Raw genomic sequence first — 26196 nt, forward strand, 5'->3', positions numbered from 1 at the left:
GGCAGCGGGGAGACGCCGCGCCCGCATTGGCCGGCAGTGGGCTGTACCACTGCCCCGGGGCCGGCGGGGAGCATTCCCCCCGCGCCCGCGCCGCAGGCGGGCCCGCGCACGGGCAGAGCGGGCGCGCCGGGCCGGCCGGCAGCGGCCATGTGGGGCTGTGGCGACCCCGGTGGAGCCGCCACCGCCACCGTCGTCCTGAGCGGGACCCGCGACTGCTTCCTGCACCTGCCGCCCGCGCTGGCCTCGCTCCTCCGCCTGCAGCAGGTACCGGGGCGGCGCCGCTCGGGGCCCGCGCGCAGGGAGGATTACGTGAGCGCCCCCCGCATCCTGTTACCGTGGCGATACAGAGCCCTCCTCCCCGCAGCCGGGACCCCTCACAGGGAGACGTCGGGGAACCCCTCCTTTCCTCGCCTCCTTCGTGGCCCAGTATCGTCATCCATTCCTAATAAAACCCGGGAATTTTTTTTCCCAGTGTGGTCTGGCACTGTGGGCATCTGCGTCTCTATCATCACTCCCTATTTCATACCAATTTTCCCCGTAACCTGCTAGCATTAAGCGAATAATATGTAAACTGTTAATACAGGTAGGAGAAGAGGTGACAAATGCATGCAGAATCCTCATTCTTGGTGTACACAAATAAAATATGTTACCATAGAAAAGCACTCCCGTCATGCAGAGCCCCGCTGAAGATGCGGGTTCAGCTATAGGGAATGCACCTTACTTTATAAATAACATTTCACCCGTGGAAACGGGAGCAGAGACACTGTGTGCCTCTTGTGCCATGAACGCAGAACTGAGTGCCAGCCGAACAGGGTGGAAAATGGCAAGAATGAGCCGAGAAGGATTCGAGCAAAGCTCAGGAGTGCTGGGACAGCCCCCCTGGGCCGAGCAGGCCTCCCTCGGCATGGGTAACCTCCTGTTCTCAAGGCCAAAAAGGGCATTTCACAACAGGAAAACAACATAGGCGTGTAAAAACCTGCTCCTTCACCTTTGGAGTAGTAGAGGGAGGTTGGTGGAATTGGAAGGAATTGCAGTAGTAAATGTGAGCTTCATTTCAGCTGCAGTTTCTGAGTGTTTTACTGATCTGCTGTCGAGAGAGGAGAAAGGAGTGCAGTTGCTTTGAGGTCTTGTAGTGTCATCCTGTGCACTGTTTGTTAAGGTGGACTCCTGCTTTTGTTTAACCTGAGCTGCTAAATGAAAAGATAGAATCTCAGAAAACTTGATAGAAATAGCGTCTTAAATACATCTCATGAATAAAAATGTTTAAAAGGGGATAAATGGAATCAAAAACTGAATCTAATTACAGAAGATATTAGATAAGATCTTGAGTTTGACATCAAAATACCTGGGCAGTTCTGAAACAGATTGATAAAATCATTTTGGTCTAGTTAATGTGATTTTTGGCTTATTCTAAATGTGTCACAGAAGCACTCTTGGAGACCATGTAAATGTTATAATTTTTGTGAAATCAATGTCTGTGTTTATTTATTTCCCTCATTTGGGAAATGCAAATGTGCAGTTACACATTTCTGTAAAGTATTTTTTGATCATGCAGAAGGAAGAAAAAAGAATGAATTTTCTTACTTAAAAATAGTCCATAAAAATAGAAAGCTGTTTAAGAATTGAAACCAGTACTCACTTCTTTGTTGACAGTTGTGCAAACAAGGTGTAAAATCCAGATAATAGCTTTAATTCCTTTGATCTCTCTAGTCGAAAATGGTTTAGGTTGTCTAATAGTCATCTCACTTGGTTGGTTTTACATCAATTTATTTTCTTTCTTTGAAACTCATAGGGCCAAACTGTGAAAGTATCCTGTGGTCATCAGCCGGTATTTTTGAGCTGGATGGAAACCAGGCATCGAGGTCACCAGGGTGAAAATATTGCAGAGATTAACAGACATTTGGCAGAGAAACTTGGCATCACAGATGGAGAACAGGTTTGAAATGCTACCTTTGTTTTCTATTTAAATGAAGAGTATATGGGAAGATAAGTGAAAAGGTAATAATGCATGAGTTAGCTGTGACCTTATTTAGTGTATTTAGACAGTTTCTTCATTTACCTCTGCTCATGAGAAAAGTTAACTATCATTAAACATCTTGAACATGAAAATATTTGCTCATTAAATCATTAACAATTGCCTAAACAATGTTAGGATAGGCTTCTGGGCAGGTCTTTGCAGGGCTGAAACAACTATTTTCAGTGACATTAATTTTAAGAAAATATACTTTTAAGCAATTGAAAAATTTGGAATGGGAATATTTAGTTTGGCGTTCCTGTTGTTTTAAAGTAGTTATTGACTTTCTGCATATTCTTGTTTAACTTAATTGGGGTTTAAATTTTCATCCCTTTTTTCACTCCTTCACCATATGTCCTTTTCTCTTTGAATATTTATATTCATCTCTTATGAATATTTATCCATCTATCCATCTATCTATCTACTCCTTGTACATTCACCTCTTGCTCTTGAACACTGTTAAACTTCTCATGAATGACTCATTGAGCAGAATTTAGAGATGCTCGGGAGGCAGACGGAGTTTTCTCTCAGGGGACCACTAAAATCTCAAAATAAAAGGATTTTTTTTCCTATTAATAGGTAGACATTTAAACAAGCAAAAATAAAAAAAATACTGCTTTACACAGTGTCATTGTGTAGTATATTCATATTTGCCTATTTTCTTATATACAAAATTTTGTTCAACATCATAGAAGATATCAAAGAGTGTGACTCAAAGCAGTGCATTGTCTTACTTTGTTTACTTTTTAAACATACTTTCTCTAGAAATTATGTGTCTGTTTGCAGAAATTTCCAGTTGAGTAGTTGAGCAGCCAGGCATCTACCCTTTTTAGTTCTAGCAACTAATAGCCTTCAACAGGAAAGCATTGACAAAGGAAACCTAAGAAAACCTCACCAAGGTGTTGCTGGGAATAATCATCTGTACAATTGAATAAATACATGATTAATTAGTTTAACCATCATTTTGGATTCAGGAGTTGCATTTTTGCTATATGATCTTCTTTTTGCTGTGCTGGGGAAAAGATATTCCTCTCAATTATTGCTTCAAACTAAGGACATAGAGGATTTCAAAACTGATTGTTACTTTTGTAAAAGGTGACCTAACGTAATTCTCTCAGAGGACAGGTAACTAGTTTTACCTCAGGAAAAAAAATAGTGTCACTTCTTTGAAAATTAATTGCAAGATGTTGTTTGCAAATTGGTTTGGGGTTTTTTTTTTGTGGTTTTTTTTTTTTGGCAAATACTGACTTTTGAAGTCTGTATTTAATGCATTCTGAAAGACCTAAGCCATAACAGCTTTTACCATTCCTCCTGATTCACAGAATATTAAAACTGTTCTGTGGAGGTGGGGCTGCTTCCTATGAAGTCATTCATTAAGGAGCTGGGCTTGCTTTTCTATTGTATTTTTTTCCTTATTTTTCAGCTTGTTCTAAATTTATGCCCAAGTGAATTAATTTTTCAACTTTCTAAAATCCTGGGGATTTAAAAATAAAGATTAAGAAATGGAAAGGTGGTTATGTGATCAAGGTCTATTAAAAATGGATTATTTGTTATCACCTGATAAATTCCTGATGCTTTTAATATTCACTGCTTATTGACATCCCTGAGCCTAATGGGATCCATTTCCCATCCACTGAGCATTCATCTGCTTATGAATTACCTAGTGTCATTAGGATGGTGTGTGTTCCAAGTAGTGAAAACATATGATGAAGGAGATGTCAGTTTTTTAGTTGAAATAGAGATGGAGATTTTATATAAAAAATAAGGAGTTAAATGTTTTGGTGTTACTTTTGCCAGGTTTTTCTTGAGCCCTGTTCCCATGTGTCCTCCTGTCAGCAAGTAGAAGTGGAACCACTCACAGCAGATGATTGGGAAATTCTGGTAATATAACCCCTTCCATTGTTCATGTTTTTGTCTTTGAGATGACAGAGATTTTGACTCAAGCAGTTTTTTGCACAATGCCCTATTCCTTTCAGCCTCTAAGAAAATACTAAATGTGGTCAAGTTTAGTTGTATTTTATATTTCAAATGGTGTATTAGAAAGAGACATACTTTTTTTTTTTCTTCAAACCAATGTTAAAAAGGTATGCAGTATTTAATTTATAATGGTGTCACATTTCCCCAGGAACTGCATGCTTCCTCCCTTGAAAGACATCTTCTTGACCAGATTCGAGTGGTGTTTCCAAGAGCCATCTTTCCTGTCTGGGTTGAGCAGCACACCCATGTTTACATCAGAATCGGTAAGCAGCGCTCAAGGCTCTCGGGGCACCTCCAGTGAGCTGCTTTGCAGGGGTAGATGCATTCATTGGCATCTTTTGCTCATACTTAGGTACACTTGTGCCAGCAGCCCCATATGGGAGATTAGAGCCATGCACAGAGCTTCTGATATGTCCCAAAACACATGGACCCGAGGAGAATATCACCAGCACACCTGCCACAGAAAGTGACATCTTGCTCAAAAATTTTGTGAAAAATAACATGGAACAAAAAGAAACATTAAAGGATCCTTTCGCCAAACAACCTTACTTAAAGCCTGGAGTCCTTGAACAGAGTAAGACCGATGCAAACATGGCGTTTGGTTCAAATGTTCTCCCAAATATATGGAATTTCATAGGGAACATTTTCTCTAATACATCTGAGCAGAAACAAAAGACTTGGTGTGATAACGATGAAATGAGCACCTTCAAAGACAAGCTGCTGAACTTAATTCACATGGATTCCATTTTTAGAGTATGTCAGTCCCAGCCTCCCAGTGTACAGAATGTATCCACCACTCATGAATTTCTGAAATGCAATGCTGTTCACGTTTTTCCATGGAATTTAGAATATATTGATTTGGATCCAAATCCTGTAGTATCTTACGGGAAAATTAACAAGCTGCTTTCCCCAAGACAGCGCCATCAAGAAGCAAAACAAAATCTGCCACTTGAAATGCAAAATCATTTGACTAGTACACAAGACAAAAACCCTTCTAATTCTAATAGTGGTCAAGCATCCAATGAGGGATCTGTTGTTCAAATCGTTTGGAATGGATTTGAAGACCTAAAGAGTGTCATAGAGTATGGCCATGATGGAGGAGCCCTGCATGTTGGAAGAGTTTGGGTCAGTTTGAACACACCATATTTTTGTCTTTTTATTTTATAATATTTTCTACTGGATAGTTGTGAACTGGCTACTTAACGTGCGGTTTTGGGCTGTAGACTTTTTGTTAATCTCTTGAGTTTACTAGAAACAAATGCTTTTGCTAGAGCTATGCTTTGTACTCATTCTGGACTATATGATTTACCATAATCCTCCAAGATGTACAGTGTACTCTGGATTTCTGCACACTTAGCATATTTACATCAAATGAGGAAAATGCTTCAGTGTTTTTGAAGGGAAGATATGCTTTCTTCACAATCTGTGGGTAACCATTATATTAACAAGAACGTGAAAGTACCTATTTACATACATTCAGTACTGCATTATAAGACTCTTCATCAGTTAATTCTTTGAAATGTGCCTTGACCTAGGGGTTTCAAACTGTAAAATAATGGGATGGCATATCCTAGTGCTGCATAATGTTTGTGAGTCCTTTTATGCAGTCTTTAAAATACATCTTGAAGATTAATATTCAATAACCAGCTTGTTTAATTTAAACTGTTCTAGTTTTCATATGCCATTTTGCCAGGTGGCACAAGTCCGAGTATGGAAATACTGATGTTTCAGCTTGTTCTGTTAGAAATGCTGCCTGATTATGTCCTTTCTTTCCTGGAAGCACATGTGGGATCAACAAAACCAAAATGTCCTCCAAATCACCGTTTGACTATTTTGACATCATATAATTCTCACCATTCACTCACTGCTGTGTTAAGAATGAGAACAAGAGCCTGCAGTGGCCTTTGCCGTGAAATCTTTGACAGACGTAACAATTTTCCAAATGCCAGCAATCATAAAGTCTCTCACAGTTAAGAAATACTTATGACGTTTTCAGATTGGTGTAAGTTTTAAAATAACACAGATTAAAAAGAAGTTTCCTTAAAAGGGCAAATTGACTAGTATGATTTAGGGAGAATGCATTTTCTGTCTCTCTGCTGCGGGTGTGCTTAGTTTTGGTCTCTGTAATGGTCTGTGTATATTTACCGACCCATGTAAAATTAATTTTAATCAGCAAATGAAATTAAATTCTTGCTTTTCTCCTATACTAAGAGCATTCTTGCAATGTTCTAAGAATTTATTCTACTTCTTTTTTGAACTTTTGGGTTTATTAATTTAGTAGAAGGTCAGCTGTACTGAGTACTTTCACAAATAGGATAAAAGGTAACTAGAAGTCTGCATGTAAGAGTAAGATTTGGATATCACTGTCAATGTTATAAATTCCTTCTTAATTCTCTTGAGGTTCCATTACTGATGAAGAAATTGATGTAGTATTATATATGCAATATTATAACTAATTTACTTTCTAATGCTTCTTTTTGTTTTGCTTTTATTTTAAATATTTCAGATTGCAGATGGTCTGAGAAAAAAACTACATATCGAAATACATTCAACGGTCCGAATTAAGTCAGTTGAATCTATTCCTAAAATTCCTGTATCTCTTACACTGCAACCCAGACAGAACTTAGTGAGTTGATATTACTGGTCACATACTTGTTCATGTATTGGAAAACTGATAATGTTGCTTTGGTCAAACTGGGGGCAAAGGGGGGCTGGAAGGAGGACATTGTCTTTATTTGTTTTAGTTTGATAGGTGATGATCTGGCAGTTGTCTATAGAAATAATTCCAAAGCATTTTTTTGGATATAATTTCTTGGTTTTTCTTTCAACTATGTAAATTTAAGTTAATAGATTGCTATGATCTACTTAAATAGAGCTTATCTAGTATTTGTGTTTTGATTAATGTACTGTAAACATCAAGCCATTAAATTTTGGGTAAATTTGCCTCTGGTAGATAACTCCAGATAGTTACACTGCTAATTGTAACAATTTCCTATTTAAAGGAACTGGTAGATATCACAGAGGATGGAGAAAATTTAACTTCTGAATTTTAACTTGTTGTTTTCCTGAAGTTTTTAAAGGATATAGCACTTTCAACTCATATTACATTTAAAATCATAGAGTTTTCCATTATTCTCAAATTTTGAGAATTTCTGATGTCTTTCTTATTAAAAAGGATGTTGACATGAAGGAGACATGGTACTTGTCAGGAAAATACACATTTTTTGTTAAGTTAGGTCTCAAGTATAAAAAATCAATGTCAAAATAGCAACAATAGTCTATAATAGTTTTGCATCAGATCTTCATTTGAAGTATGTTAATATAGGTTCAAACCTAGCAAATATTAAGTGTATGCATTTAAGCCTATAAAAGAAACACAAAAGAAAAAGAGTCATAGAGTTAAGCAGTAAATATCCAGTTTAACCCTTCCAGGAGAAGGCATGCCTAAATTTTTCCAACACTGCAATGCCCATGCAATTGTAGTGAAAGTATCATAATTTGTGTGTGCTGTTTAGTCTTTTGCTTTCTTTCTTCTTTTCCTCATGGTTAATACTTATTTTTAAAGTTATATCATTGAATCCCTCTGATTTCCTATAAGGGAGACATATTCTGAGTGAGCATCTGTGACAGTAGGAACATACTTAGTACCAGTTCTCACAGTCCATCTGATGTATCTCTGGAATTATGGATTTCTTCATAACTTGTATGACACAGGCCTGATTATTTCCCATGTTAGCTTCCTCTCAAAGCTTTAAATGCAGCACTTGCCATCATAGCAAGGCTTAGGCAGGTTTGTTCTTCATCCCCAGTATTTTAACTTGGTTTCTTACCTACAGAAGAACTGCATTATTTTTTTATATTGGAGATAAAAGGATTATTATTATTATCCTTGTGGATCCCTTCCAACTCAGAAAATTCTGTGATAGTGTGGCATTAATCTGGTAAAATTGTAACAAAGAAATAGTTATGTGTGCTCTTGTATATTTTAAAGACAGATTTCTCCTTTTCCTTTCTAATTCAGTTAAAGGTTTTTTTACTTCTTGGAAAAAAAACAGACAAATGCAGAAAGAATTGTTACAGTAACTTTCATTGATTCCCCCTTTTCTACATGGGAATTATGCATCTGTGATTAGGATCTTAGCCAAGAGATACGGGATCTGGACTCAATTTCTTTTCTTATTCCAGTTATCTGGATGATATGGGATGAGTTGTTTGGTCTCTGCCTGCCTGTTGAAGGTTGTTGGTGATGCCCCTGAACTGGATAAGCCCAGGGTTCTTTTTGTAGGGAAAGGGTATGCAAGAAGAGAGGGGTGTAGTGAGCACCTGAGATAAGTCTCAGGTTAATATCAATGCATATCTTCAAATCCAGGGTCTGAGCAGTGCCCTTGGATCTGGGAAGGCAGATAAGTAAAATAAAAATAGAAGCTTTTTGTCGCCCTCATATCAGTGTTCTGAGGGAAAAAAAAATCTTTAGAGGTGGTCTAATACTCAGCTGTGGCCATAGCAGGGGCTGCACAGATATTTTCCCTAGAGCTTTTGATAGAAATGGTGTTTGTTGGCAAAATGCTGTTTTCTAAATGAATAAAATTCTTATATCTTCTTCCATGTCTCTGCTGCCATAAGAGAAACAAATGCCTATGCATCGGAAGAAAACATGTTTACTTACGAACACTTGGTTTTGTTTTATTTACCTTCTTCCTTTTTCCTATTTAGCATAAAGATATGCTAAAATGCCTGTGCATCGGAAGAAAACATGTTTACTTACGAACACCTGGTTTTGTTTTATTTACCTTCTTCCTTTTTCCTATTTAGCATAAAGATATACATGAAGATGATGTTAAGTGTGCATTCAGTTCTTGGCTGCAGGATTCCACTACTGATGATCACCCATGGATAATGACAAGCACAGAGTGTGTACATCTGTCTGTTAAAGAAGGCAAGGATAATACTGTCCTGTCTACTATGGAATTTAATTAGTCAGTATGCCAGTTAATTTCAGTATACACCTTTTAACATAACTGATGGCTCTTCACACTGAAAGTGTAAACTTGAGTTACCCCTTAATAATGATTAACCTGTTTTAGCCTTTCATTTTGGATTATACTGTAGCAATATTCTAATCTGTTTCATCTAGTGAGGAACAAAAGCTGAATTTATTTGGAGTTTTAATAGTTGTTCATTGTGTTTTTACAGGAATGGAGGAGTTTGTCCTTAGTGCAGCGCATCCTGTGCACATTGAAGAAAATAAGTCTGAGAATATTTTTATACTAAGTCCCAGTTTGCTGCAAAAGACAAATATACAAGTAAATATCACATAGTATCAGGTATCAAGTAATTTAAATTGTTATACTTGTTAAAAATATATTGCATTTTGTATATAATATATTTCAGTTTCCCTTTTAAGGTAAATAACACCAGTTTATTCATAAAGTTATATCTGCATCCTTTGTGTTGTTTTGTAGCTTGAGGACTTGCTGAAATTCTAGGCATGCCGTGCTTGTCACTGAGTGTCATAGAGTTTGCACATCAAACTCTCAGAAAAATCAGAAGAGAGGAGAGTCAGTACTGTCCAAGTTTGAACAGCCTTACACTTATTTGTATATGTACCATCCTTATACTTAGTTGTTCTGTCCCTTGGTAGCTACCTACCACACTCACCCTGCCTTTTCTCTGATATACTTTGTGTGCCTTCTGTTTCTTCCATATTTCGTTTCTTAGGAGAATAAATATTTCTATTTAATATGAGAATTACTGCTTCCATTAGTAATTCCAGTTCATCCACTGCCCATTGCTTCAGGGTTATGGTTATAGGAGTGGGATGATGTTTTCTTCATTTTTAAACATACAGTGAATTTTAGTGGAGAATTAAAGGTGTTTTTTGGCTGTTCAGAATAGAACTTAAGTGCAAAATTTAGAATTGCTGTTAAAAAATAATAAAATGAACTTTATTTTACTAGTACTAAAGTATAAGAAGGCTTCTAGAAATTGTTCAGGTGACTGGAATGAAGATGAAAGAGCAAAATGCCTTTCTTAATAGCTGTGTCAACATCTCCTACTAACCTGTTCTTACCTGTGAACCTCTGCAACCCAGTTTGCCTGCCAAGCTTTCCATACTAGCTCCCTGGTGAACAAGATGGAAAAATTCATGCCAGGTGTTTTGTCAAGTTGCTTTTCACCCAGTCAGATTTCTGATCAGTTTCACTATTCTGCCTCATGAGCTCTCCTGCCAGAAGGCCAGGGGGAGAGCTACAGGTAGGGGAAGAGACAGTGGGCTGCACAGTCTGTTATAAACAGCAGTTGGCCCAAAATCTAATCTTACATTATTAAATTACCGTCAGTGCTAGATTGCATTTTGAAAGTAGTTGTATCTCTTCCATTTCACCAATGGACCTTTCTTTCAAGCACAGCAAAGTATACATGCAGTGTTGTCTTTGCACAAGTCCAGAAATGGCTGGTCACTCCATAGCCTCCTTCTGTAGTTATATTTCAGCTGAAGTCCTGACTCTCCTTTGTTGTAGGTTCTTTTACATCCTCTAAGTAGAAAAGCTGATGATGACAGCCAGCTACCTATGCCTGATGGAGACAAGAACCTTCCAAACCACAAACTGAGCGATTTAGGGTGAGACATTTTCATAGAAAAAAACATGGGAGGGAATGGGAATGAGAATTAGAGAAAAATAGCATTGGTGGAAATGCAGCCTTTTGGAAACTATGCCAGATCTAAGCAAAACTGTGCATCTTTTGGCTTGTGTCAGGTTCAGACTTTATCCTAGTTTATGCAGATGGTTAATTTTGTCCTTGAATGGTCTTACTGCACTGAATAGAAAACTTCATGTGTCTGAAGGTAGTCACATACTGAAAATTTCGGCATGTCTGCCAGTAGGAAGGAAGGTCTCAGAACTGAGGCTGCCTCTGCATGGAAACTCAGAACTGAGCTTTAGAAGAAACACTGATGTTCAGCAGTTTTTGCTGTTCTAAGTAGTATGAACAGACTTCTACATAGCAGCAAGGGACAGTGGGGTGGTTTTAGCTGGGGTGTTCAAATAAAATGTATAAGTTGCAGTCTGCCAATGCATGTCGCCCAGTAGTATTACATTTAATAGTAAGCATCTCAAAGAACAGTAGTTCCTAAAAGTTTTGTCACAATCATCAGCTGAAGAGAGAAATGCAGAGTGCTGTGGTCATAAGTACAAGGGAAAACAGCAGTACTGTGTAGCAAATGTGAAGAGATGGGGCAGAGGAGACATGAGAGGCTTGGAGTGTTGTGATAGTGTGCTGTCAGTGCTGGGAAAAGCAACTGAGAATACAGTCTAACTCCCCCACAGTGCAAGCTTTTACTGCCTACAGAGTGTGCACTGGTGCTACCTAGGCCATTTAATGTTTCCTTTCCCCTACAGAGGAGTGGACAAATTAGGAACATCTTTATTTGAACACATAAGCCACAGTCTTCTGGGGCGTCCTTTATCTCAAAAGCTGGCTGCTAATGCTGTAGGACTGCGAAGTGGAGGGGTGCTTCTCACAGGAGGAAAGGTACTCACTTCTGCTTTCACCTGCAAACCCTTGCACATTGTTTTCCATGGTTACAAACTGGTTGACATTAGTTTTCTTTGATACTATGCACATTCCGAAGAATAAAGAACAGGCTGAGAAAGAGAGCAGTTAACTGAACAGAGATAATTCAGTAAAACATCATCTCACACACATACACATGTCTGTGTATGTATATTTGTATGTATATATGCACACGTATGTTTTGAAGATTGCTACCAATGAAATTTCAATAGGTAATTAATCTACTTTATATTATGATTAGCATCTCTTGTCCTTGAAGTATTTGAAAGAAAATAAGCATATATTTTCTCTTGTGTTCTAACATAAAATGGCAGTGGAGTTGATACTATTATTTTGCTGTTGCCTCTTACAATGATCCATTTAATACCATATGTCACTGAACCTAGCAGATGTCTTAACACTGAACTCTGGAATCAGAACACTGTACTGGATGTATCCACTCTGAATTTCTTTGTTTCACTTAGAGCTCTACCAAATGATACAGAGACAGAGTAGATATATACTTTTACTGAGGAATAAACCCTGTGTGTGTACAGCTTCCCCAGCTTGTTGAATGGTACATACTGTGAAAAAACACAGAAACATATTGTCTCTGTCAATTTACTTTAGCTCACATTTATTTTTTTAGGGAAGTGGAAAGTCAACATTAGCAAAGGCCATCTGCAAAGAAGCTTTCACTAGGCTGGATGCTCATGTAGAAGTAATTGATTGTAAAGCTTTAAGAGGTATGACAGTAGTTTCTTTCAATATTGAATGTTTGCTATACAATAGAGGCACAGTTATGAAGTTACTGTACTTGGTCTGAATAATTTTTCTAGCATTTTTGCTGTTTTCACAAAGATGTTTGATGCCCCACAATTAGTATCTTCAGCAGTCTGATGAAAATACAGCTACTGTAAGTTTATTTCACACTTCTATCAGTTTATGCCCCACATACCACCACCAATTCAAACCATGCCTGCCATGCTAATTTCTAATTGTTACAAAATAGGAAGAAGTTGCAAAAATTGAACTGGGTGTTTTTTCAGCTGTGCTAGCTGAAACAAGTGTTTTATTAACAAACCATTTGTTAAAGGATACCTGTACTCAGTGAAAGGATAACACAGGCACCAAAGAAGGATCAAATGAACAACTGAAACCTGATTTATGGTGGCATATTTACTGACCTGTTGTATTTGGCAATAGGCATCTTACACTTGTGATTAGAGATGACGAGATGACTCCTTAGGCTTTGTGAGTTCAAAATAATTATTTTACGCAAAGACGGAAGAGCACAAAGGAGGCATTTTTCTGCTTTTGCATTTCACTGGCTTTTCTAAATAGTCTTGCTGTTACAAGGGCAGAAAATATTCAACTGTTTTCTTACATTGCCCTTATATTTCCTCACTACATTCTTTTTCTTAAATCTCTACTTAAGCTGGAGCTCCTTGCACCAGAGAAAAGGGGAAAGATTGATGGCGAGCTAGGTCCTTTGCTCTGGAAAAATCTTCCAATTGCTGGATTCTTTAGTAGCTATTTTGGAATGCTGCTGATATTTCTCTGGTTTTAACTGTCTGGAAATTAGACTTCTAGGTTTCTATAGTGGTTAGTAAAAGATGATTAATCTCACTTTAGAATGTGTAGAACCTTCTAGTACTTTTTTGATTTAAGGTGTTGAATCTCTTTAGTGATTACTGATTCTGGTTTAATCTTGGTGTCTGGATTTATAGATGTGAAGTCAAAATAGACAAAATAAAACATTGTGAGCAAGATGTAGCCTCTCTGATTTTTTCCTGATATTTTGTGTCATTCTAATAGTATTTTGTTTTAGGAAAAAGATTAGTAAACATAAGGAAGCATGTGGAAGAAGCTTTTTTAGAAGCAGCATGGAGACAACCATCCATTCTTCTGATGGATGATCTTGATCACATTGTCGGAGTACCTTCTACACCAGAGCATGAGAACAGCCCTGAAACTGTTCAAAGCAATAGACTTGCTTATGGTAATACTGTTCTACCTTTGTCTGGATAGAAATATAATGCAACATAGAATTTCTTACCACTTGAGTTGTACTGTCCTACCTGAACAATTCTGTCTGTATCATTATTGCCTCTGGACCATGTGATATTCAGGCAGAGACTCACAAATTATGGTATGTAGGCATTTGTTGATCCCTAGTTAAATCAAAATAATGCACTCTGGATCTAGAAGTAGTCCTTGCCAATGGGCATCCACCACTGCTGCTGGTAATGCCTGTTTTCAGTACCACTGCCAGTGCTTGAGGCTTCTCTGTTCTTTTTTTTTTTTATTACTTATACAGCTGAATATGTTGCAATTGATTACAAACTGCAGATGAACCTTTAACTGATAATTTCTGATAATTGATTTTTTGTTTTCCATAATTATTATTTATAATTACAGTGATGCATCAATTTGATACTTACTCATGTTAAGAACCAGCTTATTTTAGATGAGTACCAACTTCTTCATCATCCTACTTAGTATACATTGTAGAACTTCTGTTTTGTTTTACAAGGTAACAAATCACAACTGTTAAAAATAAGATGATCAATTGTAGTTTGACATCCTGTATATGGTTCCCTTTTATTCCTGAAAGTCTAGGCAATGCTAAGTTGCAAATTAAATCTAAATAACCAAGATTAATAAAGCCATAGCCTTCCATTTCTTAGCTCAGTTTGAGGGAGTTAGAGTAATTTTTACTGGAATACTTTTGAAATTCAGAAAATCTTACTGCAATTTCTTCCTATAAAATGTGCTAAGTTACATGCAGAATTGTTTGGTTTTCTTATTACTTTTACTTAAAGGTATAATGCATACAACAGAGCTTTAGGGTTTTAAAGGTTTTTTCCTTGATGATCTACCTTGCATCCTTAATTTTTTTTTTTACTTATGTGTATTACCTTTCTCCTGGAGTGCTTATTGTCTAGGCTTAAGATCTGTTTTTTTTCCTACAACTTTTTCTTTTTTGTTTGCATGGAGGGAGTAATAGCACACAAAAGTAGATGCCATTGGTGACATTACAAAATCCTCTTTTAAAAAGCACTTCTGATGGAATTTTCTTAATGGAATGTGCTGTCCTAGAGAGACTCACTATACCTTTGTTTTTCATTATTTTAAAAAATATGGGAAACATGGGAATAAAAATAATATGTTACAAAGCTGTTATATTTTGTGTGCACTAATGCTGCTCTCCAGGTTAGGGTTATTTTTGTTCTTTTGCAATTAATGGAGCAATATCTTCTGTGTTTAGTTTTGAAAGATCTGATGAAAGAAGTTATTTCCATGGGGAGTTTGATTGCATTAATTGCCACAAGTCAATCTGAACATTCCCTTCATCCTTCCCTGGTTTCAGCACAAGGAACTCATGTATTTCAGTGCTTCAAATGTATCCGGTCTCCAGATCAGGTAAATTAAAATAAAAATGTTTAAACTGTTGTTTGCTGTTGTTGTTTGCCTTCCCAGCAGCCTCAAATATGATGCTGGAACAGCTGCAAAAACAGTAGGTTACACCTGAAGGTGAGAAAAAAATCTGGAACTCTTAGAAGTTCATTCATTTTACTTATGTACCTCAGAACTTCCATCTGTCATTATAAAGTTAAAGAAAGAAAGACTAATCCCGTGAAAACTCCCAGTCGGCCCCACTCTTCAGTGGTAAGAGAAGGTTGTATTCAGAGGACGTTTCAGTTCAACATGAAATGAGTCAGGTTGTCTAATACAGGTGAGATGTGCATGTCTCCTTGTTACCTCTAAGGGGATGCTGAAGCAGCAGCTTTGTAAGACATGTAAGTCATCAAGTTAGAGAAATGAAATTAAATGTGTATTTTTTTCACAGCTCAGTGAAATAAGTATGTCCCTAGAACATGCATATTAAAAATGTTATTAAAATTAAATGTTAATTTTATGGGACAGTTTTAGGTTTGTTTCCATATTAATACTATTTCTCCACTTTTGAATATAGTCCAGGTTGAAAAAAAAAAACGGATAAAGAGAAGAATGAACAGTATTAACTTTTATGCAGGAGAAAGCAGATACTTGAAACCCTTGTCCCCTAATGATTCATTTGTATTTACCATGAGTTGTTCCTGTCTGTGTGTCTTCAGTCACAGGCTAGCTATTAAAAGCCACTGAGGAGGGGATGCTGTGTTAGATGCGGTTTAACTTTTTCCCACTTTCTGCAAGTCTGCTTTTATTGTTTTTAATACTAATACTCAAATTAAGGATGAGTCACTGGAAAAGTCAAGATCTCAAAAGATACCTAGTTATTTGAAGTGTTTTTATCTAGCACAATATATTGCATCTCAAACACATTCTTTGCTCACGCTGACAAAATGCAATGTGTTCTTTCTCCTGTGAAACATAAAAAATGGATGTAAAACAGTAGAACCTGGTGAGGGAGGGATGTTTCATTATTAATGTTGAATTTAAAGTAGCTCTTGTGAGGTGAATATTTAAAGTTACAAAATGGGTGAATTTATTGACGTGCACCTGAAGCACTAGCATTTGTTTATATTGCTTAGGTTTCGTTATTTAAAGGGTTGGTGTTATTTAAATATTTAAGGAAATTTTAGTAAGTCATACCTATTTAGTCTTTGCATTCCTGAACTCCATATAAATAGTAAGCTCAATACACACTTGCTGCACAATTCTGTTTTTCAGAAGCAAAGATATGAAGTGCTGTATTCCATAATAAAGAAGAAACTGAATTTTGATCCAAAGGACTTCTCTGATCTTGACCTCCAGTGTATTGCAAAGGAAACAGAAGGTTTTGTTGCTAGAGATTTTACTATGCTGGTGGATCGTGCCATTCATACCTGTGCTTCTAACCAGAATGCATCAGATAATGGTGGTATGTCAACAACAAAACGTCGTAATTCATAGTCTTACTTATGTTGTCCAGACCTGGTGGATTGATACAAGAAAGAAACCCCCAGGTTTTATATTTTATGTTTAAAGTTTCTTTAATTGTTACATATTGTAAGGAGTTTGTTACTGGCAGTCTGTTTGATTGGGGTTTTTTCAGGATTTTTTTTTTTTAAGCAGATTTGAACCTGTCAACTGTGGATTTTCAAAACGCTCTAAAAGATTTTACTCCATTAGCTCTGAGAAATGTCAACCTTCATAAACCTAAAGACCTTGGCTGGGACAGGATTGGTGGCTTAAAAGATGTGAAGCAAATGCTCAGGGATACCATCATGTTACCTGCAAAGGTACTAAGTTCCTTTAAATTAGTTACTTGGATTTTGTACATAATGTTAGTAGGGAAGAATTATTTTTTAAGGTTTGGAGAGTGTTGGATAGAAAGATGACAGGCATGATTTTGTAGCTTTCCAGTCTTCAACTGTCTTCAGCTACTGGGAAACACTTTCTCTTTCCCCTTCTCTCTTCCAAATACAAAAGGCAATGGCTGAGCCTTACTACAAAGTTGCTCTACAATATTGGTATTGCCATACTTGCCTGCAGGGCTTGTGATTAGGCTCTGTAAAGGCAACATTTCCAGCTGTTTTCTGCAGTGCTTTTGCTAGAGGAGTATTTTCTTTCAGATGAGTGCCAGTCCATCAATTTCACCTTATTTTACTTTGGCTTTTCTGCCTCGCTTAAAACTTGAATGTTGAGATGAGCCATTGAGCATTGACTCTTCAGATAAATGACTGAATGGTATATATGATCATATCATTCAGTGATTAAAATAGGAATGTAGAACTATTGGTATGGAGAATATAAAGCTCTAGTCTATCCCTATTCTGGCCTGTTTCCTCTTGGTAGAAAATCCCACTTGCTTGTAATTTAGGTACCTCTTAAACCTAGGAACCTAGTTCAGCCACAGGTAAACTAAATGCAGTCCAGATAAGCTGTTGGGTAATACTGGGCATGTAATAAATCAGATGCATTCTGTTTAGACAAAAATCATCACTAGTCAGTGATGTTAAAGTACATTACAGAATACTTGCTTATTTTAGAATATATCACATTGAAACTCTTTTCCAGTATCCAGAATTATTTGCCAGCCTGCCCATTCGACAGAGATCAGGAGTTCTGCTGTACGGAGCGCCTGGAACAGGAAAGACACTCTTGGCAGGAGTGATTGCAAGAGAGAGTGGAATGAATTTCATCAGCATCAAGGTAACAGTTTAAACTTAATTGATTCATTTTATTAACTGAATGAAATAACTTTACATAATACCTGAAACTGTGTGCTTGTGAGGGCAAAATACTACAGTAAGAAACTAACACCTAAGTGAGTTTCTGGGTATCCCTCTGGATATCTGATTCCTGGAACTTCACAGTTTTATTACTGAGATTTTTTTGTATATTTATTCATTAGGCAGAATTGTAAAAGTTAATTAGGTGTTCTTAGTTTCTCATTTTTTTGTAAAAAGACCTCAAATTTTGATTCCACTGGACAATGACATTGAGCAATGTATTTTAAACATTTTTAAAATACAATGTAAACATTTGCCTTGAGATAATATACCACATGTTCTGTTGTGGTACAAAAATGAAGATTATCACTTTTAAACAAGTTGAAATGCTTGAAAACTTCTTCTGGTTTATCTAGACCCTTTGGCTCTTCTGTTCAGAGATAACATTGTCTTCGTTGCAAGAAAATTCAGTCTAGTACACAAAATATATGCTGATGTTGAATTATACATTAAAACTAATAAACATGTCGTGAGTATTGTTTTCTGATTATATCTTTTTAGGGACCAGAACTGCTCAGCAAATACATTGGAGCAAGTGAACAAGCAGTTAGAGATATATTTAACAGGTTTGTTTTGTAAAGATTTGTGATCAATAAATTTCACTGGTTGAAGCACAAATAAATAATTTTGTTGTCTGAGGAGAGGTACAATATCAGATCATAAAAGCATCTGAAATAATCAGTTGTGCTGAATCAGATGGGTGTATCTTGGCAGGTTCAACCTGGCCACCATTGTTAAAGAACTGCCTGTTTTGGCTCCAATGAGGAATGTGCTTTTGAAGCTGAACTCCCAGTTCTCTCCAGATACTGTGTGTTGGTTCATAGCATAGAACTATCTTGGAAAACACATCCTGAATTCATTTCAGATGGTTCCAGAGGACAGTTGACTGTACTCCAAGTAGTAATGCACACTCAATACCTAGGGTCATATTAAACTTGGTATTGAAGTTCTCAATGCCAATAGTTCTTTTTGACAAATCTGCTCGTACTGGCCCTCAGTGCTCCCTAATGCCAACATATCCTACATAGCCTTTGCTTCTCAACTTACCATGTCGGCAGTCTTTTTGTTAGCTGTCTGTAAGACAAGAACTCATCTGCAGTGATTGACTTTTAGAGCTTTCATGTGTATTAATATGGCAGTTGAGCACTTAGAAATGATAAAGTGAGTGCTAAGTATGTCATAAAAATGAGCAGTGATTCTATTGCAGCCAGCTTTCAGAACCTCCTAAATTCTACAGAAAGCAGGTTTTCTATTCTGTCATTTAATTAAATACAACTGTTCTCTGAAGCAAAAAGCATTTACCTTCAATATTTCTAAGCAATTCTACCTGTGAATGAAACTTAAACAGAAAAATAAGTATTGCTCATTTTTTTCCCTTTTAGAGCTCAGGCAGCTAAGCCTTGTATTGTGTTCTTTGATGAGTTTGATTCTATTGCTCCTCGCCGAGGTCACGACAACACAGGAGTCACCGACCGAGTGGTTAACCAGCTATTGACTCAGTTAGATGGTGTGGAAGGCCTGCAAGGTACCAGTTCACCTGTGTGCTCCTTTTTATGCAGAAGTTTAGCAGATGCTAATGGCATTTTTCTGCACTTTCCTAAGGAGTTTATGTGCTTGCTGCTACCAGTCGCCCGGATTTGATTGACCCTGCTTTGTTAAGGCCGGGTCGACTGGATAAATGCTTGTACTGTCCACCTCCTGATCAGGTGAGGAGACAAATAATTTCACACGAGAGGCAAGGAAGATATCAGACTAATGGGTTTTATTCTCCTTTTCTGTATATGTAGTAGCATTTCAAACTTGGAAAAGTGGACTTGATTTTCCAGCTCTAGTTATACAATAGGATAAATTCAGTGATTTTAATGTCAGTGTGTTCACATAAAACTAAGGAAAGAAAAGGTTGTTTACCACAGTCTTCTGGATCAAGTCACATCCTGTGGATCTAGATGATTTAAAAAACAGGGAACTAATTTGCAGAAAGAAACTGGATGCAGTGTAGTGTGTATAATGTTCTCCACCTTTCTTTGAAGTATGAATCCAGTGGATTTGACAGTTGCTTAAACCGTAGCGAGTCCTTAGAGATTGTACAATGTGTGTCCCTGATTCCCCATTTTATGAGAAAACATTAATATTACTTATTTTCAGATTAGTTCATACATTTAATAATTACCACCACATATTTTCATTCTGAAACACATATGATGATTCTGTGCATTCTTCTTTTCTTTTCATTTTTTAATTTTTTTTTCCGTTTTTTTTCTTTTTTTTTCCCTTTTTTTTCTATTTTAAAGTTCTGGTTTAGAGTAAGATCATTCAGATAAACAGAAGCATTTCACTTTCATCATACTTTTATTTACAAAAGGACATATGAGGAGCAGAGCTCACCTTCATATTTTTATGTATTTCATATATAAAATCCCAGATATTGACTTGATATATTAGAGAAATAGATTCTCTGTATACTACATATGGTTAGGGTAATATCTTTCTAGTATTAGAGCAGTATCAGTCAGGACAAGGAAAAGAACAGGTTGCTTTACTGACTTTTTTTTTCCCCTTTTTTCCAGAATTCACGCTATGAAATCTTAAAAGCTCTCAGTCATTCCCTGTCCTTGGCAAATGATGTGGACTTTCAGGATGTGGCAGCAAAAACAGAACAGTTCACAGGGGCTGATCTAAAAGCTTTATTATACAATGCCCAATTAGAGGCAATCCATACTAATTTAAATTTAGGTTTAACACAGGTAAATAAAACTAATATAAAAGAAGTCTCTCCTGTTTATTTTTATGTTGATATGTTTGAAAGAGTTAATTGTATCAATGTGGTTTTTTAGCAAAATTATATTTTCATATATTTTTGAGCAGAGGATTAGCATATTAAAATGTTTTCAGAAAAATACACGAATAATGTAATGAATTGGTTTAAATACTTCTTAATCACAAGGTTGTTCTCATTTAATGATAGGTACTTACTGTTAAATAGATATATGTAAGCCCAAATGTGTTCATCACTGTTGTGAGGAACAATTAACAGATTGACAGGAAGGATCCCACGCTGAATTTCTTAGGAGCAGATAGCAAATTCAGTTTTGAGATGGCACATTTTGGATGATGGAGGAAACAAGAAATTGGTGGGGTTTGGGGAGTTGTTCCAGCAGATTGGGTTTGACTGAGTTGAGGAGAGAAGTGGCAAGAGGATGGCAATACCTGAAACGGCCGGCTCTGCCTCATCTTCCAGGTACCAGCCAGTACTTGAACATCCAACGTGCAGGATTCCACCCTTGGTTTGTACCCCTCATGTGACTCACTGGCAGATCCTTCCTCTTTTAGCCTCTGTTCAGCCACCTCTCTTCACATTTTTAATGCCTTCCTCTGGTTCTAGCTGGAAAGGAGCAGGCCATGGCTTCCACTACTCGGTGGCCAACCGGAAGGGTAGGGTCAGGGGTGCAAAATGAAGGAGACCCTCTTGAATTCTTTTTGCCCTAGCTGTTACCAAGGAATTGGGCTCTGAGGATGTGACTCTTAGTATTGAGAGGGATCTCCAGCATGTCTTCCCTAGCGCTCCCTTCACTTGTAGCATCAGTAAGTAGTTGATACCTCATGATTATCCATCATAGGAAGACATTGTTGTCTCAAGCAGTGGTGTCCAGAGTGGTGTGCACACACCCCAGAGAAAGCACAAGGCAGTCCATTGATGCACAGGAGGAAAATATTAGAACGTCAGTGGTACATGTGTAATTTATAAATAATATCCATTTGCTTGGTAAGAGTGCACTCAGAAATTTTTGACTGATAGAGACCATCAGAGAGGTTTGCAGACACCTGTTTAAAGCAGCAATTCTGATTTCCACATCAGCATCTAAAGTGTGTTGGCTATAGACTAAAAATGAGTACAGCAGTTAGGCACTATAAAAGTAGACTCACTTCAGCCTCCTAGAGCATTTTACCCAAGTACTAATTTACTTGGCGGGTAAAGTTGAGACAGAAGTGGTACAGTTCTACAACACAACACATACATGAAGTTTCCCAGTGCTTCTTGTTACTGAGAGTGTGAGGCAGTAGAAGAAATAAAACCTTAAAATTACCTCCTGAAACTATTTTTCTAGCATAAAGACAGAAAGTTCTTAAAGGTATTAGATTTTCTTAGCAAAATATTTAGAAATATACTCCTAGAGAAAGACAGATTACTACTAGAGTCAAATGTAAATTCATACTCTCATTTGCACTGTATATCAAATCTTTTCATGTATTTCCAAGTGTAGTTTGTTAGGCGTTAACTCTTGCAATGTTCTGGTTTTTGTTACAGGATTTTGGATCTAGTTCTGACAGTGACTTCAGTCTCTCTTCCATGGTTTTGCTAAACCACAGCAGTGGCTCAGATGATTCAGCAACAGATGGAGAAGCAGGGCTAGAGCACTCTCTTATTTCTTTAGATATGTCTGACTTGCTTCCTGAAGATCCAAGGTCCAACATGTATCGTCTTTATTTTGGAAGCTCTTATGAATCAGAGCTGGGGAATGGAACTCCTTCAGAACTGGTAAATTACTCACTTAATGTTTTGCATTTTCTAAATATTATTAGTTAAGAAGCAGGAAAAAGCATACCATTTGCCTGGCTTAGTTTATAAATACAATTATGTCTGCTTTGACCTTCAGACTGTCTTCAGATTATACTTAGTAGTCCACAATGAGGAAGGGCATGGAAGAACGTGATCTGAAAAACTACAATATGGACTTGTCTGCAACCTTGCAGGAGTTTAAAGTCAAAATCATAAAATACTGCTTAATACCTTATAATTAAGCAAATTGCATTCATAATAGATTTTACTCTCTGGTCAAATGGCTTGTTCCCTTCTGAAGTTCTTCCAAACACTAAAACAGTTCTTGACTTTTTGGTGGTTGGTTGGTTTGTTGTTTTTTCTTTAACTTAGTTTTATTACTAAAGAGTGACAACCCAGCTTTCAATAATTAAGTTACAGTCTCAAGAATCAATGAACCTTCTTCAGTTCCCAGTAAAATGTGCATTAATAGAATTGTCAGACCATGGAATTGTGAAAAAGAACAGAACTAAACCTTCTATCATTGTCTTTAAGCAGAATTCCTGATGTTGCATCATGTTGCACATAAAGCAGCATGTTCTCTGGCCAGTTTGCAGGTAGGAATGTGTGGGTTGGCTGCCCAGCACCTGCACAGTGATCAGCTGATCTCTTTTGGCTGGCAAGTCAGCAGAACAGGGTATGCTGCCTCCAAGCTCCTTACAGTGAGCACACGATTTCAGAGTTTGTGTGTGATCTGTGGGAAACTTATTTTCAAAATTAATTTCAATCTGTTGTAGAACTGTAGAACTACTACAAGTAGTAATCAAAGTTCTTAGACTCTTGTTTTCAAAACTGTCTTGCATTGATTCTTAAAGCCAAAAATAACTTACTTTGAGATGAGAGAAGTAACTACTGACTGCTAAGGTGCTTTAGTATATTTTATCTTGCATTATGGGTGATAGTATTCAATTAATGTAACTTTAAAGACTTAGTTTTCCTCTGATTGTGAAAATTCTTCAGCAAGGATTCTACAACGACTTCGATCTTTTGAAATTGTTGAATTGGAAAGGTGCTTACTTTTCAGTTTGGAGGTGATGAATATTTAAATTCCAAAGCTAACTACATAAACTCATCCAGGTTTCAGAACCACTGATTTTCCTAAGTAATTAAAGCAATGGACTTAGCAGACTTTTATTCCTTTTTAGATGGGCCAGTACAAAAATAGTTACATATTTTCCAGACATGAAAGACTTCATTTTCAAATTTGGGCTTTTGCCCAAATATTTTGGCATATTAACTTAAATCTTTCTGTTCAAAAAATTACATATGTAATATATTTTAAAGAGAAAGTACTCTTTTTGCCAGTGGAGGCAAGCTTATATTGAATTGTTGGCTAATTCCTAATAATGGAATTGCTCCTTTGGATCCATAATGAGATAATGTATTTCTTCTTGTGATCAATTTAGAGCTCTTTGTGTTTGTCCGGTCCAAACTCCATAACTTATGACTTCACCAGCTTTACTCAGAGAGATATTGCATCCTCACAACCTGCAATGCTTAGAACAGCTTCTCAAGAAGGCTCCCTGGAGAACCAGGAGCAGCAAGCAGAGCACCTGAGGACAGAAGTCAATGCTAGCAAGGCCAATTACAGAAGCAAGAATGGAGTATGGCACTTTTTAAAATTATTATTTAGTCTTAACACTTCTCTGTTTTTCCACACTTCCTGGTATTCCAGTAAATAATTTCTGCAACAATATTAAATACTGTGTAACAAAAGTAACAAAGATAAGTGATACTTAATTTGAGGAAAATAAGCCAGATGTTAGCATTCATGTAATTCAACAGTTATTTCTGTTACTTATTAATATGGAGGGGGGAAAGTTGTGACTGTTTTTTTAAATACATTTGTCTGTACATGTAGCGGGGAGGTTCCAGAGTTAATGATATCGATGGCATTGTGTTTCTGTAGAAATTTTTTATTGTCTGTTCATGGCTCTCTTTTCAAGGAGGACAGCACCCTTAATCAGTCAGTTCTTCCCAAGACCTCTATAACTATTACCCAGTCTCATCTGATGACTGCTCTTCAGGGTATGAGACCATCCATTAGTCCGGACGACTGGAAGCATTTTACTGAACTGTAAGTTTTTTTTTTTTTGTAATTTTGAATTCAGTGGAGATGTGGTCTTACCACATTCCTTATACATCAGAAACACAATAGTTTTAAATAAATGTGGGGACTGGCAGCAGATAGGTGATAGATTTTGACAGCAGTTTTTTTAAGAAATACTAAGTTACATAGTGGGAAAGGAAAACTATTTTACCAATGAATTGTCTTATTCATGTAGGACCTAGAAATAACAGACCAGGACCCCCTGATATTATGTTAAGAGCTATAACAGTACAAAGAGGCTCTTTAAGTTCTAGGTCTTTCCTGCTTCCATTTAGTAGTAGCTTCTTGTATTTTCAAATTGCTGGAGTTTGGCCCTCTGTAGTGATCTTTGTAGCGGCTGTGTTTGGGCAATAATCTGTAGAAGTGTAAACATTCTGAAAAGTAGAATATGTCTCCTCAGACATGAAGACGAAAAAGCTGGGAAAAACCCAAAGGAAGCAGGGCAGAGAGCTCTCAAAGGAAGCAGAGCAGAGAGTTAGGTGTGTGGGTGATAACTCCTCCAGGTCCCTCGGTCTGAGGAGATGGGTACTTTTCATTTGCATAAACATTTGCTTAAACATATGGAGTTCTGTGGTGCATTAATATGCGTCTGAAGAGGCAGACACAAAAACCACATTCCATAAGAATTTGCTAATGTATTTTTTTTTTTGTTTCCAGGTATGATAATTTTCAGAATCCCAAGAAGAGGAAAGTACAGATTAGTGCAACATTCAGGCCAGGACAAAAAATTACTCTAGCTTAGTAATTTGTATTTGCTTGTAATTGTTAAACTGTAACTTGAAATGACAGATGTGATTAAATCAGATTATTTATATTCATATAGATTTATTAATGCAGCAGTTGGAGATAAGTTTCTTTTAAACTAATATGCTGTAAAATTGTCACATTTTATTTTGAAGAAAATTGTTCTCCTTTAGATTGATATTAAACTTTTTGAGAGAACATTGGTTATGTTCTGTCCACTTGTTTATCATATAAACTTTTAAATTTTGTTTTTTATCAATTTACTTGCCACAATCCAACAATGATTTCCTGTCCCTGCTTACTCCCTCACAACAAATAGAATCTGATCAAATAGACTGTAATATTCATGGGCAATATGTTTTTAAAATACTCTATAAAGCCATTCTCTAATGGCCTTTGGAGGGCTTAGAGGAGGGTGGTACTTCATATGTATATTAGCAGGCAACTGGACTAATATTTCTAGAATATACTTTTCTAGCTATAGCAGGAAAACCCAGACCAAGATACTTGCATCTTGTGTTCTGCCACTGTTTGTAATCAGAAGAATACCAAATTGCATTTCACAACACCTGCAGCTTCTTACCCCTACTTTTTTTTTCCCCCTGGAGACTGCTAAAAACATTTTGGATGCTTGGAAGCTTTCTAATGTTATATCTGAAATCATTCACAAGTCTTGTCTTCCATGGAGATTGTTAAAGAGTTGTGTTCCTTAACTGATACATAGATAACCAGGTCTTAACACAAGGAGGAGACAGGAAAGAAAACTAGAGATGTTTCCCATCAGTCTGTTTGGCCCTTTCACAGCATTTTGCTTCCCCTTCAAAATAGTCTTCATCTCTAAGCCAAGGAAATACTATATTATCATTAATTCAAATACTTGCATTTGAAACTTCAGCCCAGTTAATTTATTGATTAGTTCCTGCAGTTTCTCAGGTACCAATAGGAGTTTTCACTTATTCTTTCACCTACTGGCTTAGATTTT

At 36.9% G+C, this 26196-nt stretch overlaps 1 protein-coding gene across 4 annotated transcripts; it reads left to right on the forward strand.

Annotated features, from left to right (window-relative positions):
- The first annotated feature begins 101 nt into the window (after positions 1-101).
- PEX1 (peroxisomal biogenesis factor 1) lies at positions 102-25964 on the forward strand. Of its 4 annotated transcripts, none has more exons than XM_068210994.1 (24): positions 102-264; positions 1793-1936; positions 3812-3895; positions 4140-4254; positions 4344-5116; positions 6498-6617; positions 8804-8927; positions 9185-9294; positions 10510-10610; positions 11389-11521; positions 12192-12288; positions 13374-13544; positions 14916-14968; positions 16220-16409; positions 16601-16770; positions 17549-17683; positions 18265-18329; positions 19146-19288; positions 19366-19469; positions 20331-20507; positions 22070-22300; positions 23767-23964; positions 24307-24437; positions 25128-25964. In XM_068210994.1, exons 1-24 carry the CDS (start codon positions 148-150, stop codon positions 25210-25212), a joined length of 3771 nt encoding a protein of 1256 aa, XP_068067095.1. In that variant the 5' UTR covers positions 102-147; the 3' UTR covers positions 25213-25964. The 4 variants fall into 4 exon arrangements, with proteins under 4 accessions (XP_068067095.1, XP_068067077.1, XP_068067086.1 ...); XM_068210976.1 differs by having other exon boundaries at positions 103-264; positions 14814-14968; XM_068210985.1 differs by having other exon boundaries at positions 103-264; positions 14814-14968; positions 16604-16770.
- The last annotated feature ends 232 nt before the right edge of the window (positions 25965-26196 follow it).

This window comes from Anomalospiza imberbis, chromosome 1 (genome assembly GCF_031753505.1).
Source record: "Anomalospiza imberbis isolate Cuckoo-Finch-1a 21T00152 chromosome 1, ASM3175350v1, whole genome shotgun sequence".
NCBI classification, from domain to species: Eukaryota; Metazoa; Chordata; class Aves; order Passeriformes; family Viduidae; genus Anomalospiza; species Anomalospiza imberbis.

Excerpts from the sequence above, each read along its gene's own strand:
- PEX1 (XM_068210976.1), top strand. The coding sequence starts at position 148 with ATGTGGGGCTGTGGCGACCCCGGTGGAGCCGCCACCGCCACCGTCGTC. Across the intron at positions 6,618-8,803 it reads TGCAACCCAGACAGAACTTA|CATAAAGATATACATGAAGA; the intron begins GTGAGTTGATAT and ends TTTCCTATTTAG. Across the intron at positions 20,508-22,069 it reads TAAATTTAGGTTTAACACAG|GATTTTGGATCTAGTTCTGA; the intron begins GTAAATAAAACT and ends TTTTTGTTACAG.